General features: G+C 47.2%; 1 protein-coding gene across 12 annotated transcripts; it reads right to left on the bottom strand.

Moving 5' to 3' along the window:
- Positions 1-1,933: 1,933 nt before the first annotated feature.
- On the bottom strand, positions 1,934-24,778 carry SLC41A3 (solute carrier family 41 member 3). 12 transcript variants are annotated; one of them, XR_014934596.1, is made up of 11 exons: positions 24,020-24,126; positions 22,189-22,508; positions 13,781-13,888; positions 13,327-13,398; positions 12,389-12,533; positions 10,677-10,823; positions 8,672-8,816; positions 7,911-7,990; positions 5,933-6,152; positions 4,994-5,142; positions 1,934-2,781 (listed from the first exon to the last, which is right to left on the bottom strand). XR_014934596.1 is itself a non-coding variant. In XM_085516329.1 (11 exons), exons 2-11 carry the CDS (start codon positions 22,477-22,479, stop codon positions 2,596-2,598), a joined length of 1,584 nt encoding a protein of 527 aa, XP_085372455.1. In that variant the 5' UTR covers positions 22,480-22,508; positions 24,631-24,778; the 3' UTR covers positions 1,934-2,595. The 12 variants fall into 12 exon arrangements, 9 of the variants coding, with proteins under 9 accessions (XP_085372455.1, XP_015730567.1, XP_085372454.1 ...); XM_085516329.1 differs by lacking the exon at positions 24,020-24,126 and adding an exon at positions 24,631-24,778 and having other exon boundaries at positions 6,018-6,152; positions 7,911-8,116; XM_015875081.3 differs by lacking the exon at positions 24,020-24,126 and adding an exon at positions 24,631-24,775 and having other exon boundaries at positions 6,018-6,152.

Here is a 24,778-nt window from a genome sequence, read left to right as displayed (position 1 = left end):
GTTAGATAAAGGCAGAAATCACTCTGAAATAGCCATTCTCTGCCTGAGCTCCGCTACCCACACAGGTCCGCTCTGAAGCTGTGTGAAGTTCATGGAGGCAAAGCAACACCCCTTCTCCCCCCCCCAGTGAAATAACCCTGGCAAACACCCCAGGTAGCACAAAGCCAGGCAGGGCCTGCTGGGATTTACTGAAGGCTTTAAAAGTGGAGGATCCTGCAGGCATTTAAAGCCAAACCTCTGCTTTGAATGGGAGGAAAATACTTGACTACCTTTGTAGTCCCAGCAGTGCTGCCCATCACTCCATCACTGTGTGCTCAGCCTGGGAGGAGCAGGCTCAGGTTCAGTAACACTGATCCCAGCTCTGCTCCAGGGTTACATACAGCCTTTGTCAGCAAGGGCCCTTCCTCATTTGCACCAGGAAAAAGAAAAAAGGAGGAAGGAAAAAGTGTAAACATGCCCACTAGCCAAATAACTGGCCTTTTGCTGCCCCTGAATACAAGGGGAAAAAAAATCCCCTTTTATTAAAACCATTTCCTTTGGTTATGTCATTGGTCTTGAGGCTGGAAGCAATTTTAAGCATGCTCCCCACACTGAATGCACAGGCACAGGGCTGACACTGGCTGCCCACTGAGAGCTGCACAGCAAACAGAGCCCCTATGGTGCACCCATCCCTGCTTGCAGCACCAGCACCTCTGCCCGGAGCCCAGCATGGGTCCCCTCAGCCCAGCTGAGTAGCATGCTTTCTGTGCTGCCCCTGTGAGCCCCCAGCCACTCACTGCAGCTGTGTGCTTGGGGCTGACAGGTGGTGGGGAGAGATAAAGGGGGAGAGGGTGCCCCAAACTCTGACACCTCCCTGCCACAGAGCTGCTGCAAACACGTTCCCCTACTCAGTTTGTGTGCGGTCATTTACCCTTCAGGAGGCTGGGAAAGAAGGGAGGTAACAGCTTATTTTTGTCTAAAGCGTGCTTTTCCCCATGCTGAGTCTCCCAGCACTTATGTCACCCCAGTGCAAGACCCCAGCCCTACAGCAGGAGCAAAGGAACAGCCACATCCAGCAGTTAGCTAACACAGCAATCCCAAGTACTGAAGAGCTGGCAGGGCCTTAAGCAAGGCAAGGGGCCTTGACCTTCTGATTTCCCTGCTCTAAAACACACAAATGCAGGCTATTATTATAGGCAAAGTCCAGTGGAGTTTGATCCCTATTGTTAACTCCTGACTCCTTGGAGGAAGCTATTGCTGCTTTGATTTCAGTGAGAATTGATTGCCCTCAACCCCATGGGCCACCCCAGTACATGGCTGGGAACACAAGACAGCCACCCTGCAGTGAGAATGCGAAGAGTCCTTTGCCAAGTTCCATACACAGAGGTCCCAGATTCACCGTGCAAAGGATGGATGGTGAGAGTGGAGAGCAAATAGGTTTTAATTCTAACCTGAAACATGGGCTGCCAAAATCCATCATTGGTTAGGAAACACTGATTTTGCTCAAGTCCTATTAGAATTGTGTTGTCCAACACTGAAAGGAAGAGAAAGCAGCAAACAAGAAGTTCACGGACTCATATAATCATTGGATTTGGAAAGAGATCTTTAAAGACCTTCTGGTCCAATCTCTGCAACAAATATGGACACACACAGCTCCATCAGGTGGCTCAGAGCCCCTCCAGCCTGGCCTTGAGCATCTCCAGAGATGGGGCATCCACCATTGTGTCAGTGCCTCACTGCCCTTATTGCAAAAAAACTTTTCCTGTATCCAATCTAAATGCCCCCTCATTTAGTCTGAAACCACTTACCCTTGTCCTATCAGACCCCACTAAAGTCTGTCCCATTGTTTTTCTTATAGCTCTCATTTAGATACTGAAAGTTCCACCTGCCAAGTCTGAACTAGAAAGAGGCAGAGCCACAACAAGGTAAAACCAGCCCTAAATGCACCACGTGGCAATTTTTAACCACTTTATTTGTGTGTGTGCGTTTCTATAAACATCTTAACTAATGGACATTTCATAAACCGTAAAAACAAACCCAAAGCTCCTGCTCCCAAAACACAATCAATCCAGCTGGTTGGACAGCAGCAATGGCGCTGTGCAGGTAGGAGCTGTCTCATCCTCCCACCAGGAGCCAACAGGGCTCAGAGCCCCCGTGTCTTAGCAATGGAGAGGGGAAAACAAGACCTGGGTGCTCTCCTCCTCCAGGGAGAGAAAAGGGATGCATTAACTATTTGTACGGTGAATGAGATTTGGACGGAGATGTGACATCAACTCACAGGATTGGATGTAGACAATTCAACAGGCTTTAGAGCAGCCTTGCAGGCTGTTTTGGTGCTGGGGACTGAAGCCAATCAAAATGCTCATCGCCATATGGCACCAAATTCTCCTTAATGCTGCACTGGCTGGGTGCAGGTGTGAGCAGCAGGTGCTGCTTAAAACCAGCTTGCTCACATGCAATGGTACAAAGTCTAGGGGTGCTGACTCCTCCAGACAGGCGAGCCCAGCTTAAGGCACGATGGGGAGGAGAGGCAGGGCGGTGGGGTCCAACCCAGCCTCCAGTGTCCCAGAGAAATGTGCCGTGTCGAATCAGTGACATGGAGCAGCACACAGTCCTTCAGTTGCCCAGGTTCATGTCTGCACCGTGGATGAGCCAAACCAGACGGAAACAGACTGCGAGGAATCCAGTGCCCAGGAGATCCCCCAGGGCAGTGAGGTAGGGGATGGAGAAATTATCGGGATCCAACGACTTCCTCCACATCAGGCGCACAATGAGGTCAGCCACATAGAGCAGGATTCCCACCTGGAGAGGCAACACAGGCACTACTGTGAGTAACAAGAAAGCAATGCACAGCCTCCATCAGCTCACAGACAAAATGTTGTGGCCATGGGCAAAGTGACATGACCACAGCCAATGTGCCAGAGCTAATGAGCATCTCTAAGAGGTCTCCAGCTCATCAGAGGGTCAGTGTTTCTCTACAGGATGAAGCTGCATCACTATAGTTGGCTTTGCATCCCTGCAAACCCTACTAGCTCATGCCCTCAGGTGTTGCATTGCCCAGTATCACCCATGGTGCCACAGCCCCCTGGCAGCCATCCTGGTGCAAGGACCACAAATCAACTGCTCACCAACACTGCATGGACCAAAAACATCTCTCAAATGCACAGTTCTCATTTCCCGCACCATGAATGTTCCTATTCACTCCAGCAGGAACAGGACTGCCATGAATATGCATGCAAACTGCAAACTCAAAGCGTAAGTTTGTGGCCAGACTTTTTTCTCCTCATCTTTCTTGTTGTTTTTTTTTTTCTCCATTAGAAATTCAGATCTCAACTGCTTTGTTTTGCCTGATCTCAGTAGACAACAGGAGTTCGAGGCAGTTTTTACATCCAAGTTACCCCAAGCAGCACTGACACATTAAAAAGAGAAAAACATTTCTTTGTTTTTCATCTCAACAACTTCAAAATCATTGCTGTGATTTCTTTTTATTCCTGTTTAGCTCCTGATTCTGATAAACAGATGGAGGATAAAAAAATACTTCTCTTAAAGATTAAAGACTGTCTAGTTAACTGAATTAAGAGGGCAGAGAGAGTTTGCACTCTGCTTCACTGGTCCCTCCATAGGAGACCACAACCAAATAGGAACCAAAGACAGAGGTGGCAGTTCTAAGGGAGAGGTGGGAAGAGCAAATTAAATAAGCAGAATCACAGAAACTAAAGCTGGATAGAAACTAAAGGGTCCTCCTTCCACTTGAAACCCACGATGTCATGTTTCGTTCCCAGTGACCACAGAGAAAACATTAATCTGTCCCTTCCTACAGAAACCCAGCAGTTTAAACAAAGGCTGTCACCAGATTTTTCCCAAGCCTCTCTTCTTTAGACCAGCTAACCCCACTCCATTCAATTCTGAGGTCGTATTTTCTCAGCCTCTGATCTTTCTCTTTGGGCTTCCTCCAGTTGACCCAAACTTCCCCTTCTCATTCTTTCTGGTTGCATTTATGAATTGTAATGGGGGGAAAGAAAGAACCAGGCTGAGCATACTCTGGGCTCCCTGGGAGTCTTCCTGGGTCAGTGGTGTTGCTGGGATCCTGCTCTTTACTCTGGCATTTATTCAGCGTATTTTCACGCTTGGCTTTGGTTGAGGAGTTACCTCAGTGCATAAAGAAAAGAATAAATATTTTCCTTTGCAACTACAGCTGTGGTGCTGGGCTTAGGGTTGTGCAAAGGTCAAGAAAAACTGATTGTTTACACATGCAAGGAATTTACCCGTGGACACACGACTGTTTGTAAGGCAAAGCAAGAAGCCAGTTACCTCGCCCTGCAACCTAATGAATCACTGATTTAAAAGGGCAAGCAAAGCCAGAGCCTCTGTGACTCTGTGACACGCACATGCATTTCTGAATGAGATGGGAAAGTTTACAGAGCACTGAAAACAGTGAAAGGGAACAGGCAGAACAAATTGGATAACTGTCCATTTCTGACCCAGAACCTTCACTTTCAGAGATGAGCTTCCCAGGGCTGCGCTTTCCCTTCACTACTGACACATTTGGCCCTCTGTCCAGAGGGAACCCCACATCCTTACTGTTATTTGTAAAAGTGGTTTCAAAATGAGTAAGGAAACCTGCTGGCTGGGGCTCGTAGCCTCCCACTTGCTCCTTACTGGGATGACTGGGAATAACTGGGGCTTAGAAACTCCAGGAGTGAATATGGTTTAAAAAGGCACAACCTACAGCAAGAAGTACCTGCTTGCTAGGTTTCCCTGCTTAATGCAGCTCAGCTTATGATGGTAATTTGTTCCTCATCTCATCTCTAAACCCTCTTAAAGGTAGTTGCACGCCTATGGGAAACTGAGACCTTTGCAAACTGGATGAAGTATCATAGGTGTACAGAAGATAGACAATGCTGTACTTAAAACAAATGGAAATAGGGTCATTGCTAGGAGCCTGTCTCTCAGCCTGTCCACCTAAGAATGTTTTGCTTTCATGTTGTTTTTGGGACGAGAGTTTGGGGCTTACCTGCAGCAAAGCAGCAATCAGATAAAACATCACAAATGTGAAGGACAGAGATGTGTGGCCTCCTTGAAGCAGGTGGATGGCATAGAGGAACACGAGGTGCCCTGGGACAACGAGGAGGAACAGGACTCGGGCTGACTTGGAATTCACCTCTGCAGAGGACAGACAGAAAGAGTGATCACAGTGGTTGCAGATGGTGGGGAAAGGACAGAACACGGCTGCATGGTATAGTGGTGGTAGGCAGAGTTGGGACTGTCTCCTCCCACCAGACACATTGCTAATGCCTTTGCAGCTATTTGGAGCATCTGCAGTATCAACCCAGCAGTTCTGTCTGTCACTGAAAACTGTGCCAAAGACGTGCTCCATGCTGATCCTCTCACTCTACATCTTCCACACACTCCTCTCCAAGAGCTCTCTGCCTCCCACTGATTCTGCTCTGCCTTGCTTCAGCCCACTTCCCCAGTTTTTTAGTCTGCTCCAGCAGTAACTCCCAACCTAGCAGGGAAAATCAAGGGGAACCTGCAATCCAAAAGAACAACAGATTGAGATCCAGTTTTGCTGATGTGTAGCTTTATCCATTGCTGAAGATGGAGAAATTGTTGATTTTCAGCAAAGTTATGTTCTATTTGCTCCCCTTTCCACACTTGATGGCTCTAGGCTGGCCACGGATAAAACAACCTCCCGTCAGATAACATTTGGGATTCCTTTTCAATTACTTTAAGTGCTCCCTGAAGAGCAGTTTCTTACATGTTAGAGAGCAAGTATGGGTTGATGCCTTAATGGTTGGACTTGATGATCTTAGAGGTCCTTTCCAACCTTAATGACTCCATGTTTAAATACACACAAAAGCTTTTTTTCAAAGCTCCTACTACACACGTGTTGCTCTCCAATCTGAGGATCTTCCCTGCAAGGGAGAAAGGGAGTTCTGCCTTTGAAACCCACCTAGTCCTTCTCCAACCAGGCTGGATAAAGGAGCTATCTGTGATGACGGGCCTTGAGACATGGACACCTAGGTTTCAAGGTCTACCTGATGAGAAGAATGTGGTGCATGGATTGGGCCAATTCTGCCTCATCTTGTATGGCAAAACTCCAGGCATGCTCCAGAAATGTAGGAATGTGGAAATACGGCTGGCCTGGATGGCGACCAGATTCCCTCCAACACCTATGAGGACGAAACAAATTAAACCTGTAAACCAACTTTACTGCAGCAGGAAATCCAGCCTCAAAATTAACCCAAGATGTGCCATTCACTTACAAACTCTCAGGGAACAGCAGTGAGAGAAAGGGAAAAATCTGATCCCACTTGTCATGGTGATGCTGTTCTATTCACCTGGCAGGAACAGCTTTTAAAAATCAAGAAGGCTCCAGTGATCATCTCCTTCTGAATGCTTTATTGGAAACATTTTCCCTGGCTTCTCAGCACTAGCAGCAGATGCAACGTGGCTTCTGAAGATGATGCAATAGCACCTGGTTTGATGCAGTCTGTGAGCAACACCTGGGGAAAGCAGTGCAGGCAACGGCAGCTGCCATTCACGGTCACCTCTTGGATTTACTCAGCCAGAGAACCATTGTTGTTTAAAAGACAATAAACATCATGGAGAATGATTATGTGCCTGTTTAAAGGCATCTTGACACACTTGTCAAATGAAAAGAAATCATACGAGAATGAATCAGAGCCCAAATATGTTAGGTAATTAAAAGGCAATTAATTCCTTCCAGATTGATTAATTCCAGCAAACATGAAAATGCTGCTATATTTTCCAGCAGAAAATCGAGGGCTGATGATCTGTGGAGCAAACCTCCACCACCCTGAGTGTGTGCAGGGTAGAAATGACACAGAAAATTAACAGTGAGCCAGATCCTACAGGCTTACCTCACATTTTCCCCGCCTTGCAGAAGGAAATACCCCATTGCTAAATGTGAGATTGAACTGAGTGGAATTGAAGAGAAAGATGGGAGCTTTCTGAAACACACTTTGCAGGGTTCCCCTGCACATGGAAAGCACAGAACTACCTGTGCAAAAACACAGAGCACTATGTAACTGAGAGCAGATCTGCCAAACAGTCTACACACCCCCACACAATGGTGTCTGGGTCAGCCATTGTTCAGCAGAACTGCTGTTGACGTACTTTCTTAATCAAGCTCTTTGGCTAACCAGGCTGGAAAGAGATTGTCAGCAAGGCGTCCGTCTTCATGCAGATCCAGAAGGTGACAGCTGGGTGACACCCTATGACATTGCAAGAGGACACAGTGCTTTGGCAATGGCACGAGGCCTTCCCTAGGAACGTGGGTTTTCCCTGGAACGGGTCTACAAGAAATACCATAATAGCAGAAAAACAACCCAGTGGAACCTCCGTGATGCCAGGATCCCTGGTAGTTTATAGCTATGCATTCATGTGTGTATAACTGTGAGGCTTAATACAAATATACACACCAAATATATATATTATATGTATATAAATATAAATCTACACATATAATCTTGTATACACACACACATATCTATAATCTTAATATACTAATCTTTATCAACAATCTGTTAAGGCGATGATTGCACAGCTCAAATTGCTGAGTGGAGAGAGACATGGTAAATGGATTTATTGTGACACCCGTAGCAGATATGATATTATGAAAGTGAAGGTGTCAGCACTGCTATCACAGGTACCCATCAGCTGCTGTTAACCTTTTCAACAGCTCTATCATTTTTCAGACCTGTCTGCTATTTTGCACCAGAGATGCTTCAAAATACAAATAAGTAGGGATGTAATGGGGACTAGTAGCTTCACTTCCACTGGTGATGGGAGAGGGATTTGAACACGGTTCTCTGTGTAGGGGCAACAGTAGATAGCATAACCCTTGAGAAGAAGGGGGAGGAATAAATAAAGACATTGTATGTTTTATGATTATATGCCCAACCTACCATTGATCACAGGTGTGAAAACTGCCATGCCTTCAAAGTTTGGGTCAGTTACAGTTTTGTCCAAGATGAGTCCACCAATGCTGTTGGAAAAGTAGAGGCAAAGAAGGTGGATCAGTCTCACTTCCCCAGGGCAATTGCTATGCTGTGAAAACAGCATGCTGAGATGAGTTGCTGCTTCCTCCCCATTGCCAGTGCTGGAACATTCCCTATAGCAGATATTTACTCCTTTTACATCTGTTTTTACTGATAGATAGCCTTGCATTTTTTGTTCATGGCATAAGGAGATCAGGAACCTCTCCTTGAGCATAACTGATACTAGCCAGGGAAGCTTTATCATCCTTGCCAAACTTCTGCTAAACCTCTAGACTGACCTTAGCAGGGTTTTCAAACTCTCTCAGATCTCAGCTGAGTATGAATGATGTAGCATGGGGGGAATGAACCAGAGTCTTTGTTTACAGCTGGAAAAAGATGAGGCTGAATTTTGACTGTTTGTGATGGTCATCATCAAGCTTTTAGGTTTCCTGATTGGAACCACACAGTAGGTAAATGCACAAGTGCAATTTAAACTGATGACTCCCAGTCATCCAGGAGCTCCATATCTCCATTCTAACAGCCTGCTGGAGGGCCACCAATGGCTGAGAAACACAGAATAAATAACCTTCGGCTGTTCCCTCCAGTTTCTATGACTTTCTACATGAGCATGGGACCTCCCTGCAGCATGCCCACTTGAGTGGGTCTGGGGAAGCAGTTTGTTGCCTTACCTGCTGATGCTCATTGCAACAATGACCGGCTGCCACCCAGACTTCAGAACTTCAGCAAGGGAAGGACTTTGCTTGGCAATAGCAACCCAGAGAGGGATCATGATAATGAAGATGGCACAGATCAGAGGTGAAAGGTATTTCATATCTGGCAAGGAAAAGAAACCTTGAATCAAACACCCCTGGCTTCACAGGTTGCCAAATTTACTTATATTGAGTAAAGTCTGGAAGAAAGGCAGCAGGGCTCTGGCTCAAACTGAGAAGCATTAACAGAAAAATCACATGAACCAAGATGCTCCCCACATGACCACTTCACTACACCACAGAAATCCATAATTAACCTCTGAAACTACTGCTAGAGGATGTTATTCCAAAATCAGCAGGATTCAAAGCAAGCTACGTATGAAGATGAGCAAGTCTCCAACTTCATCTCTAACTAAGCAAGACAAAAAGTTACAAGCTTTCTGGCTTCAGGGTACAATTCAAACAGCAGGGCGAGGAGAGATTTCTCCTGTGTGCAAGCTGTACCACATTTAAGACAGACAGCTCATGCCTTCACCTAAAACAAGAACTAATAGATACCTTTGGTGATAAGCTAGCAGTCTCAGCAAGCAGCTGGCCTGCTTTATGGGGACAAATGCTCTCTTGAACATATAAGCCAATTAAGATCCAGGGTTTATTCCATTCCAGCTTACATATGTTTTCATTAAGAGCTTTTTCCGTTCAGTAGGGCCATAACCTTGGAGTGACCTTTAGAAGCAAATGAATTAAAAAATAAATGTGTGTGCAGCACTAAAAGAAAATAAACACGACTCAGAACCATGAGAAACACCTTCAAGCAATGGGGATGATGCCAAACCTTTTGATACAAAAATGTTTCTTCAACAAAGCTCTCCATCTGGTCTCTGTGCCGGGGCCAATGCCAGCGGGCTCTAACACAGACTTTGCAGGTAATCTGGGAGACTGCAGGCTCTAAGCATGCATCTTTCAAAATGACACTGCCAGGGCCTCGGGCTACCTGAGTAGCATTGATTTGATGATATCTTCCCCAAATCAAGGGCTCTTACATAAAGAGATGTGCTCTTTAAACGTGGCCTCAGTCAGCGCTGAAATGCAACCGCTTCTAGCTGCAGCCTTGTCAGTGCATTGACCCACCTGGAGTCATTTAAGATGGATGGGTTGTAGGACATTTAGCTGCTGTGCTGGGTCTCCTACCCCACTCTTGCTGTTTGGAGCCATTAATTACTACACACCGAGGAAGGAAATGGATTTATTCAACTGCCAACAATGCTGCCTCCCTTCCTGCTTTCAACAGCCAGGTGTCTGTGTGCATCATATTACTCATATCAAGAGGCTGAAACTATTTACACTGTTCTGAAGACATCACAGATGCTTCTTTGGTCACAGCCACAGAGGTCATCATGTTATTCTGCCATGTGATCCCTGAGAGATGTTATCAGAGGCACAGCTATGGAAAGACAAACTCACCTCACGGGGCGGGTGTGATGGCATCATGGAAAAACCCTAATGAAAAAAAACCCCACACCACTGAAGCTAAAGGAGAGCTGGATGGAAGCGATCCATGGGCCTTTCCCTGCAATGTGTGCTCCCTTGCTCAGTGGCACATGGAAAGAGTTATTCAAACTGGGAACAACTGCTGGTGCTGCTTCTGCTCAGAGGCTGAAACAACAGTTTGGATTTCAAATATGCTCATGGTAAATAGCAAAGCGCTTTACAAGCATATATCATCAAACTGCAACATGTTTTGAGCTTTTCAGCATCAACAGGTGCCCAAGCCTCTGCCAACTATCAGCACGACCAACCTCACAGCCGTAACTCCCACAGAGCCCTGGGATCATGACACAATCTCCCCAGCTCCAAAAGGACATCACCTTGTTCACCCATGACGTTCCACATAAGAAGACAGGAAAATATTCTTACAAATACCAAGACCAGAAATGCCAGAAATGGGTAAGTACCCTTCAATAATCCAACAAGGGCTCAGTACCTATGTACTTGAAGAGCGTACTGCTGATTCCTGCCAGCAGGGAAAGAGTTATCAGGTCTCCAAGGCTTGCCGCTATGGGTGTGGCGATGTTGTCTGGGTTGATCCCAACTTTCCTGGCTCCGATGATCACTCCAATCATCACCAGACCTAGAGAAGACATAGAGCAGGCATCAGAGGGAGCAACCTGCTGTCTTTTCACCCTGGAACTGCTATCCTGGCACCCAGAGGGATGTGGGGTCTGGAAAAAGCAAGAAGCAGATTGCCCATAGTTGTACTGTGCAGCTACAGCCAACATGTCCCCAGGGATCCATCTGAAGGGTATCTGTCTGCCCTTATGAAGTTCACCAAAGGCCCAAAGGCATACAGGCAAATTCCAGGGATCAAAGGAGATACTACTATAGTAACAGGCAGCCCAAATGCAGCAGCTCCCCTCCTGAGCAGCCTAATCTCTGCTGCCTTGAAGCAGGACCAGGCACGAAGCACACATAGATAAGCAAACAGCAGGCATACAACAGCCTCCTGGTGCCATCTCCTGCTCAGGATTCCGCGGCATAAATATATTTTCCATATTAGACCATCATTTCAGAGAGTTTCAACCACACCACCAAAAAGATACAAGCTTTTCTATGGTAAAGAAAAGCCTTTCAGCCCAGCCAAGCCCTCACACAGTCCAGAGTCTGGTGCACAGAATGGCTTATGTTGGAGGAGACCTTAAAGATCATTTAGTTCCAACCCCCTGTCATGGGCTGGTTGCCACCCCCAGATCAGGCTGCTCAGGGCCCCATCCAACATGGCCCTGAATGTTTCCAACCCTGCTCAGCCACAGACCTACCTGCTTCCTATCATGCATACCCACACACCTGTGACCAGGTCCAGAGAGGAGATTAATGCTGGCTGTTTTTCAAACAACTGCTTCATCCAGTGCTCCTCATTAAAAGCATCTATAATCACCCTTTGACTTCCTCTCCAGGACATGCACTTGCTCTCATTTGTCCCTTTCCCTCTGAAAATGCATGGTACCCAACCTGCCAGTTCCCTCCATTCAGAGTGTCATGCTGCCCTCACATGGCAGACCCACAAAATGATCTTCAGCTGATCAGAGCTGATCTTCAATGATCAGAGCAGCTCCTCGCACTCCAGCACACCCTGGGGAAAGGGTCAGCCAGGGCTCAAGTTTGGAAAAGACCTCTAAAAGCATCCAGTCCAACCATCCTACCACCAATCCTGCCCACTGAACCACATCCCTCAGTGCCACATCCACACAGTTCCTGAACACCTCCAGGACAGTGACTCCATCACTCCCCAAGCAGCCTGTTCCAATATCTCACCATACTTTTGGAAAAGCTTTTCTTAATATCCAACCTGAACCTCCCCTGGTGCAACTTGAGGCCATTCCCTCTTGTTCTATGGTTGTTAACCAGAAGAAGAACCCAACCCAAACCTTGCCACAACATATTTATATACACATAGCATGTTTTTGTGTGTATCAGGTAACACTGATTGCTGCTGTGGATGCCAAGAGCCCAGCAAACAGATCCCAGGAGATGAGAAGCGAGGACAGGGTGCAGAAGTAAAAGCAGTGGGCATAGGACTAATGCTCCACATACCCCTCATCCCCATGCCAGGCCAAAGGGATTGCAGCTGAGCCAGTGGGACAGATGGGACAGGTTTTTCTTGTACCATGTTGGATCTGAGGAACCAAAATGACTCACCCAGAGAAAGTGCAGCGATGAAGGCTGTGGTCATACTGCTGGCACACAGCACCGCCGCTTGGTTCAGCTCCACAGAGCCCTTGGATATGGCTCCCAGGACGACAGCATTAACAGCAGCCAGGAGTCCCACTACTGTGGCCTGGACCTGGAAGTTGAAGGGCAGATGGTGAACCATCAGCTGTATCTGCTGCCCAGCTCTGTGCAACTGCAGTGTTTCTGCACAGCGAGGAGGGCACGTAAAGACTGGCAGAAATGCTGATTGCTTGTGTATTTAAGGAGCGTCTCTGTGAGACTCTGCTACATTCAGAAAGAATCCTGATGAAGTTGGGGGAAAAACGGTGCAGGACTGTAAAGGGCAGATAACACTTCAGCAAAGGACACTGAGTCCATCAGCAGAGGAATAGCTCTGGTCAACACAGAAATGGGCTCCCCGTCAACACAGCACTCCCAGCAAGCTGAAAGCTGTGAAAGGAGATAAGGGAAAGCACACAGACACATGCTGCAAACACTCTGGCCTTCCACATGCAACCTTCTGGGTTGGTTGCTGTGCTGCAACAAGCAGAAAGAGCTTGTTTCTCCCATCTCTCTCCTCCTACCCAAGGCTGATTCCCAAATGCTGCCTGGAAATGACAGGCTTTATCTAGGGGCTGCTGTGAAATGGGCTGTGCCGCAGCTCCCCCTGCAAAAAGAGGTTTTTCACTATTTCAGTTTGTCCACAAAGGCAATGAATGTCTGGATCTGTTTTGCCTCTGAACCACAAGCTCCAGAGATATACAGAGTTTTATTGGAGGCCAAGTCCCAAGCATTGCTGGACTCTGTTGAGAACATCTGCCCCAAGCCAACAGTTCTGGACCCAGAACTGATGGAAACAGATCCTGTCAGACCATGGCACAACAATCAGAAAAGGCCTCCTTCCTCTCCCAGCTGAAGTGACTCACCTGGATAAGTGCTAAATTGCAGGTGGCCATTTTCCACTGCTTCTGAGCATCATCCATCTGTCCAGTGTTAGCCTAGAAGTCAAGAGAGACACTCTGAAGACCCATCCCTGGGGTACAGGTGGCTGCTGAAGGTGGTTTCATCCTGTCCAGGTCACTAGCGGCAGAAAAGTAACCCAACCCCAAAGCTAACAATGGTGGATCTTTGTCCCATTTATGTTCCACAAGGATCAGCAACTGGCCACACAGGGATTAATTCACCTTCAAAGCAGACAGAAATTTGATGTTCCATTTACAAAATGAGGGCAAACTTATTATTTTAATACTCGCACACCACTGATTTCTACTTTGCGAACACAGGCTTGTCTCATACACAGTGGGTTATATAAAAGCAGCACCTCTTGATGACTGCCTTCCCTCCCCAGCCACCACCACCCTCCACCTTGTGAGCACTCACAGCAGTAGAGAGCCTGGATGCCAGTGTCATTTCAAGATTACCCTTCAGGCCAACCAAGGCAGGAACGAGGATAAAAACCTCTGTAATCGTCCGAAACACTTCCCAGTGCTAGAAAGGAAGAAAAAGATAGAAACAACCTCAGTTACGCAGACAACTTCAATGCTGTTTTGAAGGGGAGTGGGTTCCCATCTCACTGAATGCTCTATAGGTGTCTGCTCTGCACATCTGGGCAGATGTTGCATTTTGGGTGTGAAAGAAGCAATTTTTAGTTTGCAGCGTTCTTTCTGATCTCATGCATGGCAAAGATCTCTCCTGACAGGGTAGGAAACTTCTGGGGGGAAGCAGCAGATTTAAAGCCAGACATTTAAATGTGCCTTTATAATATTTGCCAGGAACAACATGAAAAATAATTAAGGTTCACAAGCCAAATGAAATACAGCATGCCCTCCATCCTTTGTACTGACATGAGATACACTAGTAATGCCTGTTGCTATCCAGATCCATGAGAACAAACACAGAGATCTGGAAATGATCTAACAACAAGAAGCTGCGTCTGCCTTTCCTTACCAAATCTCTCACTAAGCACCTAAGGCCACTAATGGGAGTGAAAGTCTTTTTTGCATCTCTTCTCCACAGGCAGTTCCTAAATCTTCCTGTTACACGCACACTCTCAGCATAGCTGGAAAAAGGATTTTGAATTAAGGTATCCCATGAGCCCAAGCTGCTGGATTATCATTGCTCCTCTCAAACTGAGCTATACAAAACTCCTGAATCAGCTGCAACACCAGAGATGATCGGAAGCCTTAATAAAGTCTTTTGAGTAACATACATCTTCTCTAGCACATCTACCGTGCAGTGCATTTCAATACAGTTCAGATGTGATTCTATCATTTCTCTTTCAGGTACTCACCTAATCCCTCCCATCCAGTCCCTATGTCATCCTGTGGCTTAGCGATGCATCACACAATAGATCACATCCTTTCATCCATTCTGGATGTTGGTTTCATACAAAGATACTGAATTCCGATGCCAGAGGACAAATAATGCCAATAACAGATCTCAGCTGTTTTTCACATCTCTTCACACCCCTGGAGGTGGACAGACCCTACAGATGTTAACAAATTCCCCCATCAGGCTGATGGGAAACGTACACAGGGTGTTTTGCTCAGACTGTGCCAGGGGAAGCTGTGGGAAGCAATGGTGTGGCTGTCTGCTGGGAACACTTAACAACACCCTTCGAGTCAACAGGAATGAAAGAAGGGCTAAGCCAGGCCCAAAGGTGTGGTGCAAGACTGCCCTTAGGGGTGCAGATAGGAGGCTGAACAATGTTATAGATACACATTTCCTAGCAGTGGTAACCTGGAAAGAAGCATTTCAAAATGTTAAAAGTAAATAATAGACAACAGAAGAGAGACCTTACTTGACACTCTGCTATTTGGTTTGAATTTGTTACTTTGCTACTTAAATACCTGAGAAAGAGGGTGGAGATCTCTTAAAGACACAAATCCCTCTGTCCCCTATACCTTAAGTTAGGAATAAAGAAAGATCTAAACATATCTTTGACACCCTTGAAAGAAAGGAGAGCAAACAGCTCACAGCCACAATATAAAAAAGCCCAAACACTTAGAATACACAAATATGCTGACATCTGATGTCTGTTTTGCACATCAAAAGATACGTAGGTCAGAAAGACACAAACTCAACTCTTTGCATTTTACTGTGCGGGTCACTTTGGGGCAATACAACTTCATTGTATTAACATAAGCTATGGTCTTTGTGTTAATGATGAATTTTCCTGATCTCAAGTCATTGCACCAGAAGGCACCTGAGGTATGATTTGTTTGTGACGCTGCCTTACATATAATTACACTGAAAGGCCTTGAACAACCAATAAAAGAAGTATATAACCGTACTAATTAAAAGAAAAAAAGATAAAAAGGCTGGTTTAATTGCTTCCATTTTCGTCTCATTAGTGACTCATTAAGAGCCTGAGGACAGATTCATAATGATTTATACCACAGTAGCGAGGACTGCATTGTGTTAGAGACAGCAGGTCTCCATGCCATCGCTCTGCAGGGCTGACAGGAGGAGTGGTGACGTGGCACAGCCTAACCCTACTGTCAGTCCCTGCGCTGCCCTCAGTCCCAGCTATGCTCTGTTACCTCTCCTGGGGCACCCATCCTCCCACAGCAGCAACAGGGAGAGCTCATAGGTTTGCCATTACCCTGAACAAGCCAACAGAAAGAGCAAAAGATCCTGGGTTCTAAAAGGCAAGCAAAGGCGTTTATCAACAGAGAATAGGGATGTCTTATGTCTGTGACTTCAGTTTGGATTGCGTCCCATGGCAATGGAAGGGAAGAATGAAATGGAAACTTTCTCCTGAATTGTCTGGTTTGAACTTCAACCTGACTCTTCACCTGAGAAAACAGCAAATGGCCATTGCTTTGGGCATCCTTTTGTTACAGCGTGAGACCCAAATCCAAGCCTTGGCATCTCTTGATTTGACAGGTCAGAAACTGCTTAATTCCTGTAACATTTGATGGACACAGATAAGTGCTTTCCACTTGGCTATACTGCTTATAACATCAGCCTGCAAATGATGGAGCTAGTTGGACTCCCAGCACAGATCCACTGTATCACTGAGTAAGAAAACAAGGGCAGCACCATCAAACTCACACGTATGCCCAAGATACCACGCTTGAGCTTGCCCACAGATCTCCCCATAGACACGGTAATTTCTAAGAATACTTTGCAGGGACTACACACAATGCAAAGCATCCCTCCATCAGATCATCCCTTGAAAAATGGGCAGATCACAAACTCCTGCACTCACTGCCATCTGCAGAGCGCAGCTGTGACTCTTAGAGCACTGGCTCCCTCCTCTGGGAGCTGAATCCATCGACTGATGGCTTCTATTTCATCATAATTGGAAACATCTTCACAAAAAAAAAAAAAATATGCTTCCTATTATCGTGCCTCCTGCATGACCCCATTTCTAAGAGTCTAGCAAGCAAATACACAAAGCAGATTGCTCTCTGGTATTTTAAAAGAACATGTGTAATGTAGGGATACAAGGCTTATGTTTTCCATCAGTTCGGATACAGTCACATTTTTAACAGAGCACAATTCTCAGCAAACGCATTGGGTTGCTCTTAACAAAGACCTATTCACCTGCCAAGGGTATGGAGCAGGTACGTACTATGTCTTTATCCTTCCCTGAGATACCTGGCCAAAGATAACTGCTAACAATTAATATCTCGGGAAGTTGGAGAACTTCTGTAATGCTGCAAGACAGGTCTGTGCCTAAGCACTGCACAACAAGGTGGAGACGACAAACACAGCATAGCAACAGCTGTGCCACTCCAGTTAACCCTTCTTTGATATTCCTCATATTCCCCATTATTCAATGTCTTCATTTCTTCCAGCGCAAGAAAAAACAGCAAGGTATTGTCTTTCCAAACACCCCCGTGTCCATATTTAGCTCCTGCTGTGGTACTAATGCCAGAGAATCCAATGTACTCCAGTGAACTCAGACTGCAGCGTATATCCTTGGGAAGTTCTGCCAGCCTTTTGATTTGTAAATCCACTGGCATTAGATGCCCAAAGTAGATCAGATTTTGCATTTCTATTTGTGCCACTGGTACGAAGAGAAGATGGATGAGATAGACTCTGCTTGTGGGCAGAGCGATGTAAATTCAGCACAACTCCTTGGAAGTCAATGCAAGTTGCCCCAAATTTACACCCACCTTAGAACGTGGCCAAGAAGCACTCAGTTTGCAGGCAATGCTTATCTCTTTATGCCGGCATGCCTGTCATCCCAGTATCTAAATACCTCCTAGACCAAAGATTACATTAGGTTGTTTGCAAAGAACTGGAAGCATAAACTTGCCCGTAAATGAGGTAGTTAATAACAACCTTGACCTAGATCTCCATATCAGCCGCTTTTGCGGCAAAGAACTAACATCACCCAACAGGGGCAATGGCTGCAGGCTGATCAGTTGTACCTGAAGGGTTTACCTGGGCACAGTCAGTGAGCACCAAGTCCAAAGGCAGACCAGCTGAATGCTACTGTCCCACTTCCCAAGTTGCCCATAGACAGACCCAGTAGGAGACAGACAGCATCCCTCTTCTAGCACAGGACAAGCCTACAGCTGCTGGGCTGACTGGCTGCCAGGTCTATGCGCATTAAAAACAAACCAGCACAAATACTCGAGGTCAGTGAAGTAGCCCACCCCTCTCTATTGAAGCTGCCTAACCACATGTACCTACTTGGACAACATCCATCAAGAGCCCAGCTGCTACCATGCCCAAGCCAGCCAGAAGGAAGGGCACGAAAATCTGGGAGGCAATGGAGAACGACGTCTCTGGGAGAAATCCACTGGCTGACCTGGTTAGCTTGCAGGTGAAACCTCTCAGCTTCTGGCCATGAAAGCACAGCTCCAGTTCTAACTGGGTGACCACCATGGTCAGCCACTGCTACCCCATGCTCAGCAGGGCAAACAGGGGAGATCAGGACATCACATGGATCTTCCTGGTCACTCACTCTGGAGTCAAAAGCAATGTTTTTCCTCAAGCTCCAACGATGATGATGAGCTGTTTTATCTTCTCCTCCTCCTAGGAGCACGTCCTGAGGGTTGCAGCAAAGGTATCCTCCAAAATTGGTTCAGCTGGGTTGAGCTCAAGTGACAGCAAACTCGATGGCCACTATTTCTCCCAGTTATATCCAGGGGGGAATTATAAAAGATAAAAGAAGATCGTAGAGATATCTGTGGACCAACAGAAACGAGCCCACACCCCATTCAGCTCCCACCACCTCGGTAAAAAACCAGTAAGACCTGCTCAGGCTACAGCACTGAAAGAGTGACAGGTCATACAAGAATCCTTCAGCGTGCTCCAACGCACCAGTGTCCTTTCTCCTCAGGTTACATTTCTTGTCAGCCCGCGGCTCGCCTTTGATACGACAGTTTAATATATAAACCCACTGCAAACCGTCCCCGCTTCCCCTCACTCCCACCACAAGCGACGCTGAACTTTTCTCTCTGTCCCAATGCTGAAGAGGTGGGGAGTTAACAACCAGATCCGTTTTGCTCTCCCCCAAGGTGAAGGAAGGTCAAAGAAAGCATGAGTCCACGTTTCTCCTGGGCTGTTAAGATCACGCAGGTCCCATCCACAGACAAGTGGCACAGCTGAACAGACTGGAGAGGGGATCTGCCCTTCCAGACCCCATTCCCCCTCGTCCTCTCTGTGTCTCAGCAGGATGGAACGACCGCGCTGTGCCAGCTGTACCTCTGAATGACTGGCTTTCAGGGGAGGGAAAAAAAAAATAAAATCCAGAGAAGCAGCCAATAAGCTTCAAAAGCGAACACCCTTATCTGCTGTCATCACTTCAACTTTCTGCTAGTTTGCAAAGGCCAAGATAAGAGTCATAGCTAGAGCTTATTTAAGGTAGCTCTGTAATCTCACTGCTCCACGAGCAAGGCAGAGAAAGGGCGCACATTTCCGGGGCATGCTGTGAGCAGGTCTCCCTTCCCGTCCTACAGCACAACGCTCCGCTTCTGCATGATCCCAGGAAGATATTGTCATCGAGGGGGGGGTCTCACCCCAGAGTCTCTGTGGTTGTACAGCTGACACAAGCCCAAGCACCAGAGCTGCACCACAGCCACATATGGCCAAGGAATTTGTATCCTGCTCGGTGACAACTGAAGTGAACGCTGCAATTCAAAAGTCAAGCATGAGGGGAAGATGTCAGGGTGTGCTATTGGTGCTCCTTTCTAGCAATTAATGCAGGCAAGCTAACTGGATCACAGGGTCAAAAAGCACAATTTAGAACACAAGGGTATAGATCAGTTTAGCAGAATGGCAACTGAGCTTTTTCACTATTCAGCTGTAGGTTCAAACCCAGCTATGCCCTACCGAAAGCAAACAAGTGAAAGCACACATTTGTGATCAAGTTACTCAGCCCAGTTCAAATTCAATGGTTAAACTGCACTGCCTTACTGACACGTTTTGTGTTAATTATCCCCTTTCCTGATAGTGGGAGATGTAAAAGATCAATGACTCATGGACTCTGCCCCATGCCTGGGTCCCCAGAGCTAAGTGCATTAGCAGGGCTGGACAGAGCAAAGCATACTTCTGCCTTGTAGATAAACAGTGAACTAAGGATATCCTCAGCCACTCATGGCATGCTTCTTTTGGTCTGATATGATAAACCAACGCAACAAGCCTATGGGTTGGGATGGCACAGCACATCTCTGCAAGCACAGCAGGGTGGGAAACAGAAGCCACAAATGGAAACTCTGTCCTTTCCAGGTAGGATTTTGGGACAGCCATAAAAGCCTTCCCCATGCCTCACTAGCTTGGTGACTGACTGTGTGCACCTCTTCCACCTAACAATAGCCTGGTGAGCTGAAAGCTAACACAGGCAGTATACTTCAGCTAATGTAAGTGGAAAAAAAACACCTCCACAATAGCTGGAAGAGGGAGGTTAATAAAAATCCGGTAGCAACCACACGTGACCTGATCCCTTCATGCCAGCCAGGAACTTGGGAGCAAAGGCATGAAGGCTCAGTTCTGGTTAGAAACTGGAGACTTTGAGGAAACGAAGAATAAAGAACAAGCTCTGGGCAGCAGCTATGGGTTTCCAAAGGTCTGATAACACGCACAACTTATGTTGCCGTATCTGCCAGCTGTACTGGCTGACAGGCAGAAACGTTAATGCAAAGGAAATATCAATGAGACCGAATGACTCAAATGACATTAAAAACCACAGCCTGTTCCAAAGCTTCAATATGGCAGAGTTTATGAGCTTATCACGCTTCGGCTCTCTGTTTCTAAGCAAGTGCCATAAAAAGCCTTCAACCAATGAATCAGAGTAGAGAAAGGTAATTGGTTCAGGTGACCTGTGCCTGTATGCTAGATCATTTCATTATGCATTTAAGGAATCCCTGCTGAAGTCCCATGCCATTATTACCAGGAAGGAGATGTATCACATTTTCCTGGCAAGGAGATGCACTGTATTTGCTCACAAGGAGACGCACAGTGCCTGAGAAGTGCGTTGCAAAGCAGCCGGAAAGAGATTACAACCAGGTGGGGGAAAAGTGCTGCTTGTGGCTGTACCACGCTTCATTGCAAACCCTGGTGATGTGCTCTACTGCCCTTCTCTGCGCACAAATACCCCACCAGCCCCTAACCCCGAGGAACCAGCCAACAGTTAGCACTGCTTCAGACCATCTGAAACAGAAATAATGTCATTTGTTGGGGACCTCGTCTGATCCCACATCTCCATGTGCTGTTGCAGTGCAAAAACAGGCAAAGAAAAGGCTCTGATTCCCTGATAAGACACATCCAAATCCATACCTGTCTATGGAAAGTCACTACGCTAACTGCCAAAGGCCTACTTTTCTAATGTGATGTTGTATGACTTGATTTCCCAGACTCTAAGAACTAACATGAAGCTTCCTTGTGAGCTCTTATTTGCATAGAGCAGAAACCACGTTTTTGTGGTTTCAGAGGAATAAGAAGTTTGTTTCACATTCTGTTTAAATTAGCGGTGCAGTCCTTCCTAAGGAAACACAACAAAAACTCTCTAAAGGAAGAAAACTCTTCCTACGTCATAATTCCATCTGCAGTTTCTCGCTGCAATCTCATGATGGGAAATAACACGTATTTAATGTCAGAAATCCATAGGAATGAACAAATCCAACCACTCTGAAAAGTAAAAATGAAAGTCACAGACCTGTGCAAGTCAAGCAGCTGCTCAAGGCTCAAAATTCTCAGAACAGCCCTAGAATGACAGTCATAGAATCACTACGGTTGGAAAAGACCACTAAGATCATCTAGTCCAAACATTAACACATCACCACCATGCCTACTTTGTGTAAGGAGAACAAAGGTCTGCCACTTGTTCAGGACTTGCCCTGGTGTTCTCTGAAGGCGAAGTCTGCTGGGTATCGAGTGCATGTTAAGGTCAATTGAGGGCACTGTGTCACCATCCTTAAGCCTCGAGCAATTCTTCTAGCTCAGGGAGGTCAGCCCTAGGCTAATAGCAAAAGAACATCGCTCCAGATTTGTGAAAGCTGTCGCTACAATCACAGTAGTTTCAGTATCGCTGCATTTGGTAGCTCAGGGCAGCCTGACCCAGCAGCTCACTGGTTAGATAACACGTGTTAGCAAAACACACGCGGCACTCAGAGTCACCTACTGCATAAAGGCAATTTATAATCTAGGTATTAACTGCAGTTGTAAACTGTCTATAATCAGGTGTTCGTTGCCGCTATAAAGCTCTGCACTACATTGCCACAGGAGGCAAGGTCTGCTCCCAGCTGTCACACAGTCTTCACTTGCGATCCCCAGAGCAAACCCCCTGCCTACCCCACATCAGGTGCATCAGATCAGCTCCCATCCCTTACCTGAACATAATCCAACACCATGCCTGCCAGGACCATGCCAAGCCCGGCCAGGAGGTAGGGCAGCAGCACCTGCAGGCAGATTGCACCGGCTGACTCTTCCCGGGATTTTGCCATGGACACTTTCTCCTCAGCCAACAGCTTCTGCTGGGCAGGCAGAGAGACATCCTCTGCTTCCTGGCTGCCAAGACGGCTCTCTTTGTGTTTACCCTTGCCCTTTGCTTTGTGCCTGGATCGCTCTCCATTCCTGGTTTTGCCCTCTTTTTTCCTCTGCCGAGCTTCCTCACCTTTCATGGTGCCTTTCTTGAATCAAGGAATTTTTTCTGAAAAACAAAGTCAGAACCCATGAGATGATGAAAGAAGGTATGGGATGAATCAGGCACTGGAAACCCCCTGGTATTTTAGTCAGTGCACTAACCTCAAGGCAAATCACCGCCTATTCCTGACACCCTAGATGTCCTACTGACCTAGATGCTGGCACTTATTTTTACCTTCAAACCAATCCTAGAATGGACTGGTTGGAAGGGACCTCAAAGATCATCTCATTCAACCCCCTGCCACGAATCAGTTGCCACCCATGGGATTAGACTGCCCAGGGCCCCATCCAGCCTGGCCTTGAACACCTCCAGGGATGGCACTTCCACAGCTTTTCTGGGCAACATCTTCCAGTGCTTCACCATCCTCCAAATGAAACATTTCCCCCTAACATCTAACCTAAACCATCTTCCCCTTGCTTTGTCACTATTTCATTCCTCTCCTTCTATAACCACATCTCTCTTCCCAGGCCCGTGCTTATACCAGAGTGCACACTGAGCATCCTGCCTCCCATACTGGGAATACCAGGAAGGCTGTGAAGGGAGCTGCAGGTACCCTGTGCTATGGGTCCACCAGTTCTCGTGCCGGGGGTGATGAGGACCAAGGGGCTCAACAGAGCCCAACTCTTTTTAGCATCTGATTTCTGGCTATGATCTTGGAGAAGGTCACATCCTGGTCATCCTGCAGTGCAGAAAAGGGTATAATCCACACCTAGCATAACAGAGTTAGCTGCCAATCGCTCCTCAATAGCATGTTAGAATCACAACATTGTTTGAGTTGGAAAGAACCTATAAAAGCTAATCCAACTCCTCTGCAATGAACAGGGACATCACAAGCTCCATCAGCTGCTGAGAGCCCACCCAGTCTGACCTTGAGTGTCTGCAGAGATGTTGCACCCACCACCTCTCCTGGCACCCTGTGCCAGTGCCTCGCTGCCCATACTGTAAAAAGCTTCCTCTCGTATCCCATCTAAATCCCCCTACTTTTAGTTTGAACAAAGTTTCCCTTGTCCCATCAGGTTAATTCTTCTATGTCCTGTACAATCTGAATCCTTTTATTCCTTCTTGAAATGCTTTTTGTCACCCATGCATGTACTACGAGACTCACCTACCTATACACAACCTGCCCTGACTCCACAGCACCTTCTAAGAAAATATAAGCATATCAAATCGTTATCAGTCCTCCCTTCTTCTGCCCTTATAGCAAGAAGTGAGATATAAGTCAGCTACCCTTGCCTGCCCCGCTAAGGGCACGGGCACTGCCCCAAATCCTTCCCAATCACCCGCTCAGTCTAAGGGCTGCTTGCTGCTCTCTGCTACTCCCATCCTGCAGGACACGCCCCAGATGCTCAACCTCAGCTCTTCCCCATTGCAATCCATCCTCTTCCTGCTCAACATCTGGAGAGGCCCCATACACAGCTGGGCGGGGGAGGAGAAGAGAGGAGGATGGCCAGCCTTAATCCCCATCTCCAGGACGAAACCCGCCCCGCATCCTCCCCCTTAAACCTCTCGGCTCTTACCAGCTCGGAGCCCTCCCCGGGCTCTGCCCGCGGGCGCAGAGGGACCGCCCGCCACGTCCGGGGAGCGGCTCGGAGCCCGAGGGTTCGAGCCCGGCCCCCGACGGCTCGGCGGCATGGGCGGTGCGGAGCGGTGAGTGGCAGCCGCCGGGCCGGCCCCAGAACCGGGCACGCACCGGGGGCGCGGCGTGCGGGCGAGCAGCGGCTGCAAGAGCTCCGTCATCCGCATTGTCACGGCCCTTCCCGTTCCCAGCAGGCACAGGATCCGGGAGGGTCCTGCTGCCCCTTGTCCCTATTGCTCATGGTAGCAGGAAAGGTGAAACAGCAAGTTGAGAATATTTGTTTTCCTTTTTTTCCACCCTTGTTCTGACATTTAAACATCTCTTATTTCAAGCTCCCTGTGCAAAAGCTTTCCCCCAGTGCAATCAACAGCAAAATGCCTGCTGAATTGGTATCACCCCCTCCCATACCAAGTCAATGTCAGCGCTGTGATTGCAGCATCCAACACACTCAAGCACATAAATCTCATTAAGCATTGAAGGAACCGTACTCATGCATGTCTCGTGAATCACGCGGCTCGTATTTCCAGAACAATTGAGGATATTAAATCATACCTCAGGATCACAGCAACACTATATCCTGCTGAAGTCCATTGGATGCCAAACTGTGCTAAAGAGCTCCGAATGACAAAGCAGTGCCCCCAGGCCGGCAGGCTGTGGCTCAGTCAGGGTGCACCAATAGGGGCTGAATGCTTTTGTAAGT

The sequence above is a fragment of the Coturnix japonica genome, chromosome 15, assembly GCF_054131305.1.
Source record: "Coturnix japonica strain WE chromosome 15, WE-NBRP24, whole genome shotgun sequence".
In the NCBI taxonomy this organism is placed as follows: domain Eukaryota; kingdom Metazoa; phylum Chordata; class Aves; order Galliformes; family Phasianidae; genus Coturnix; species Coturnix japonica.
The sequence above is the reverse complement of the archived record's forward strand: the minus strand, read 5'-3'. Positions and strand labels throughout refer to the sequence as shown.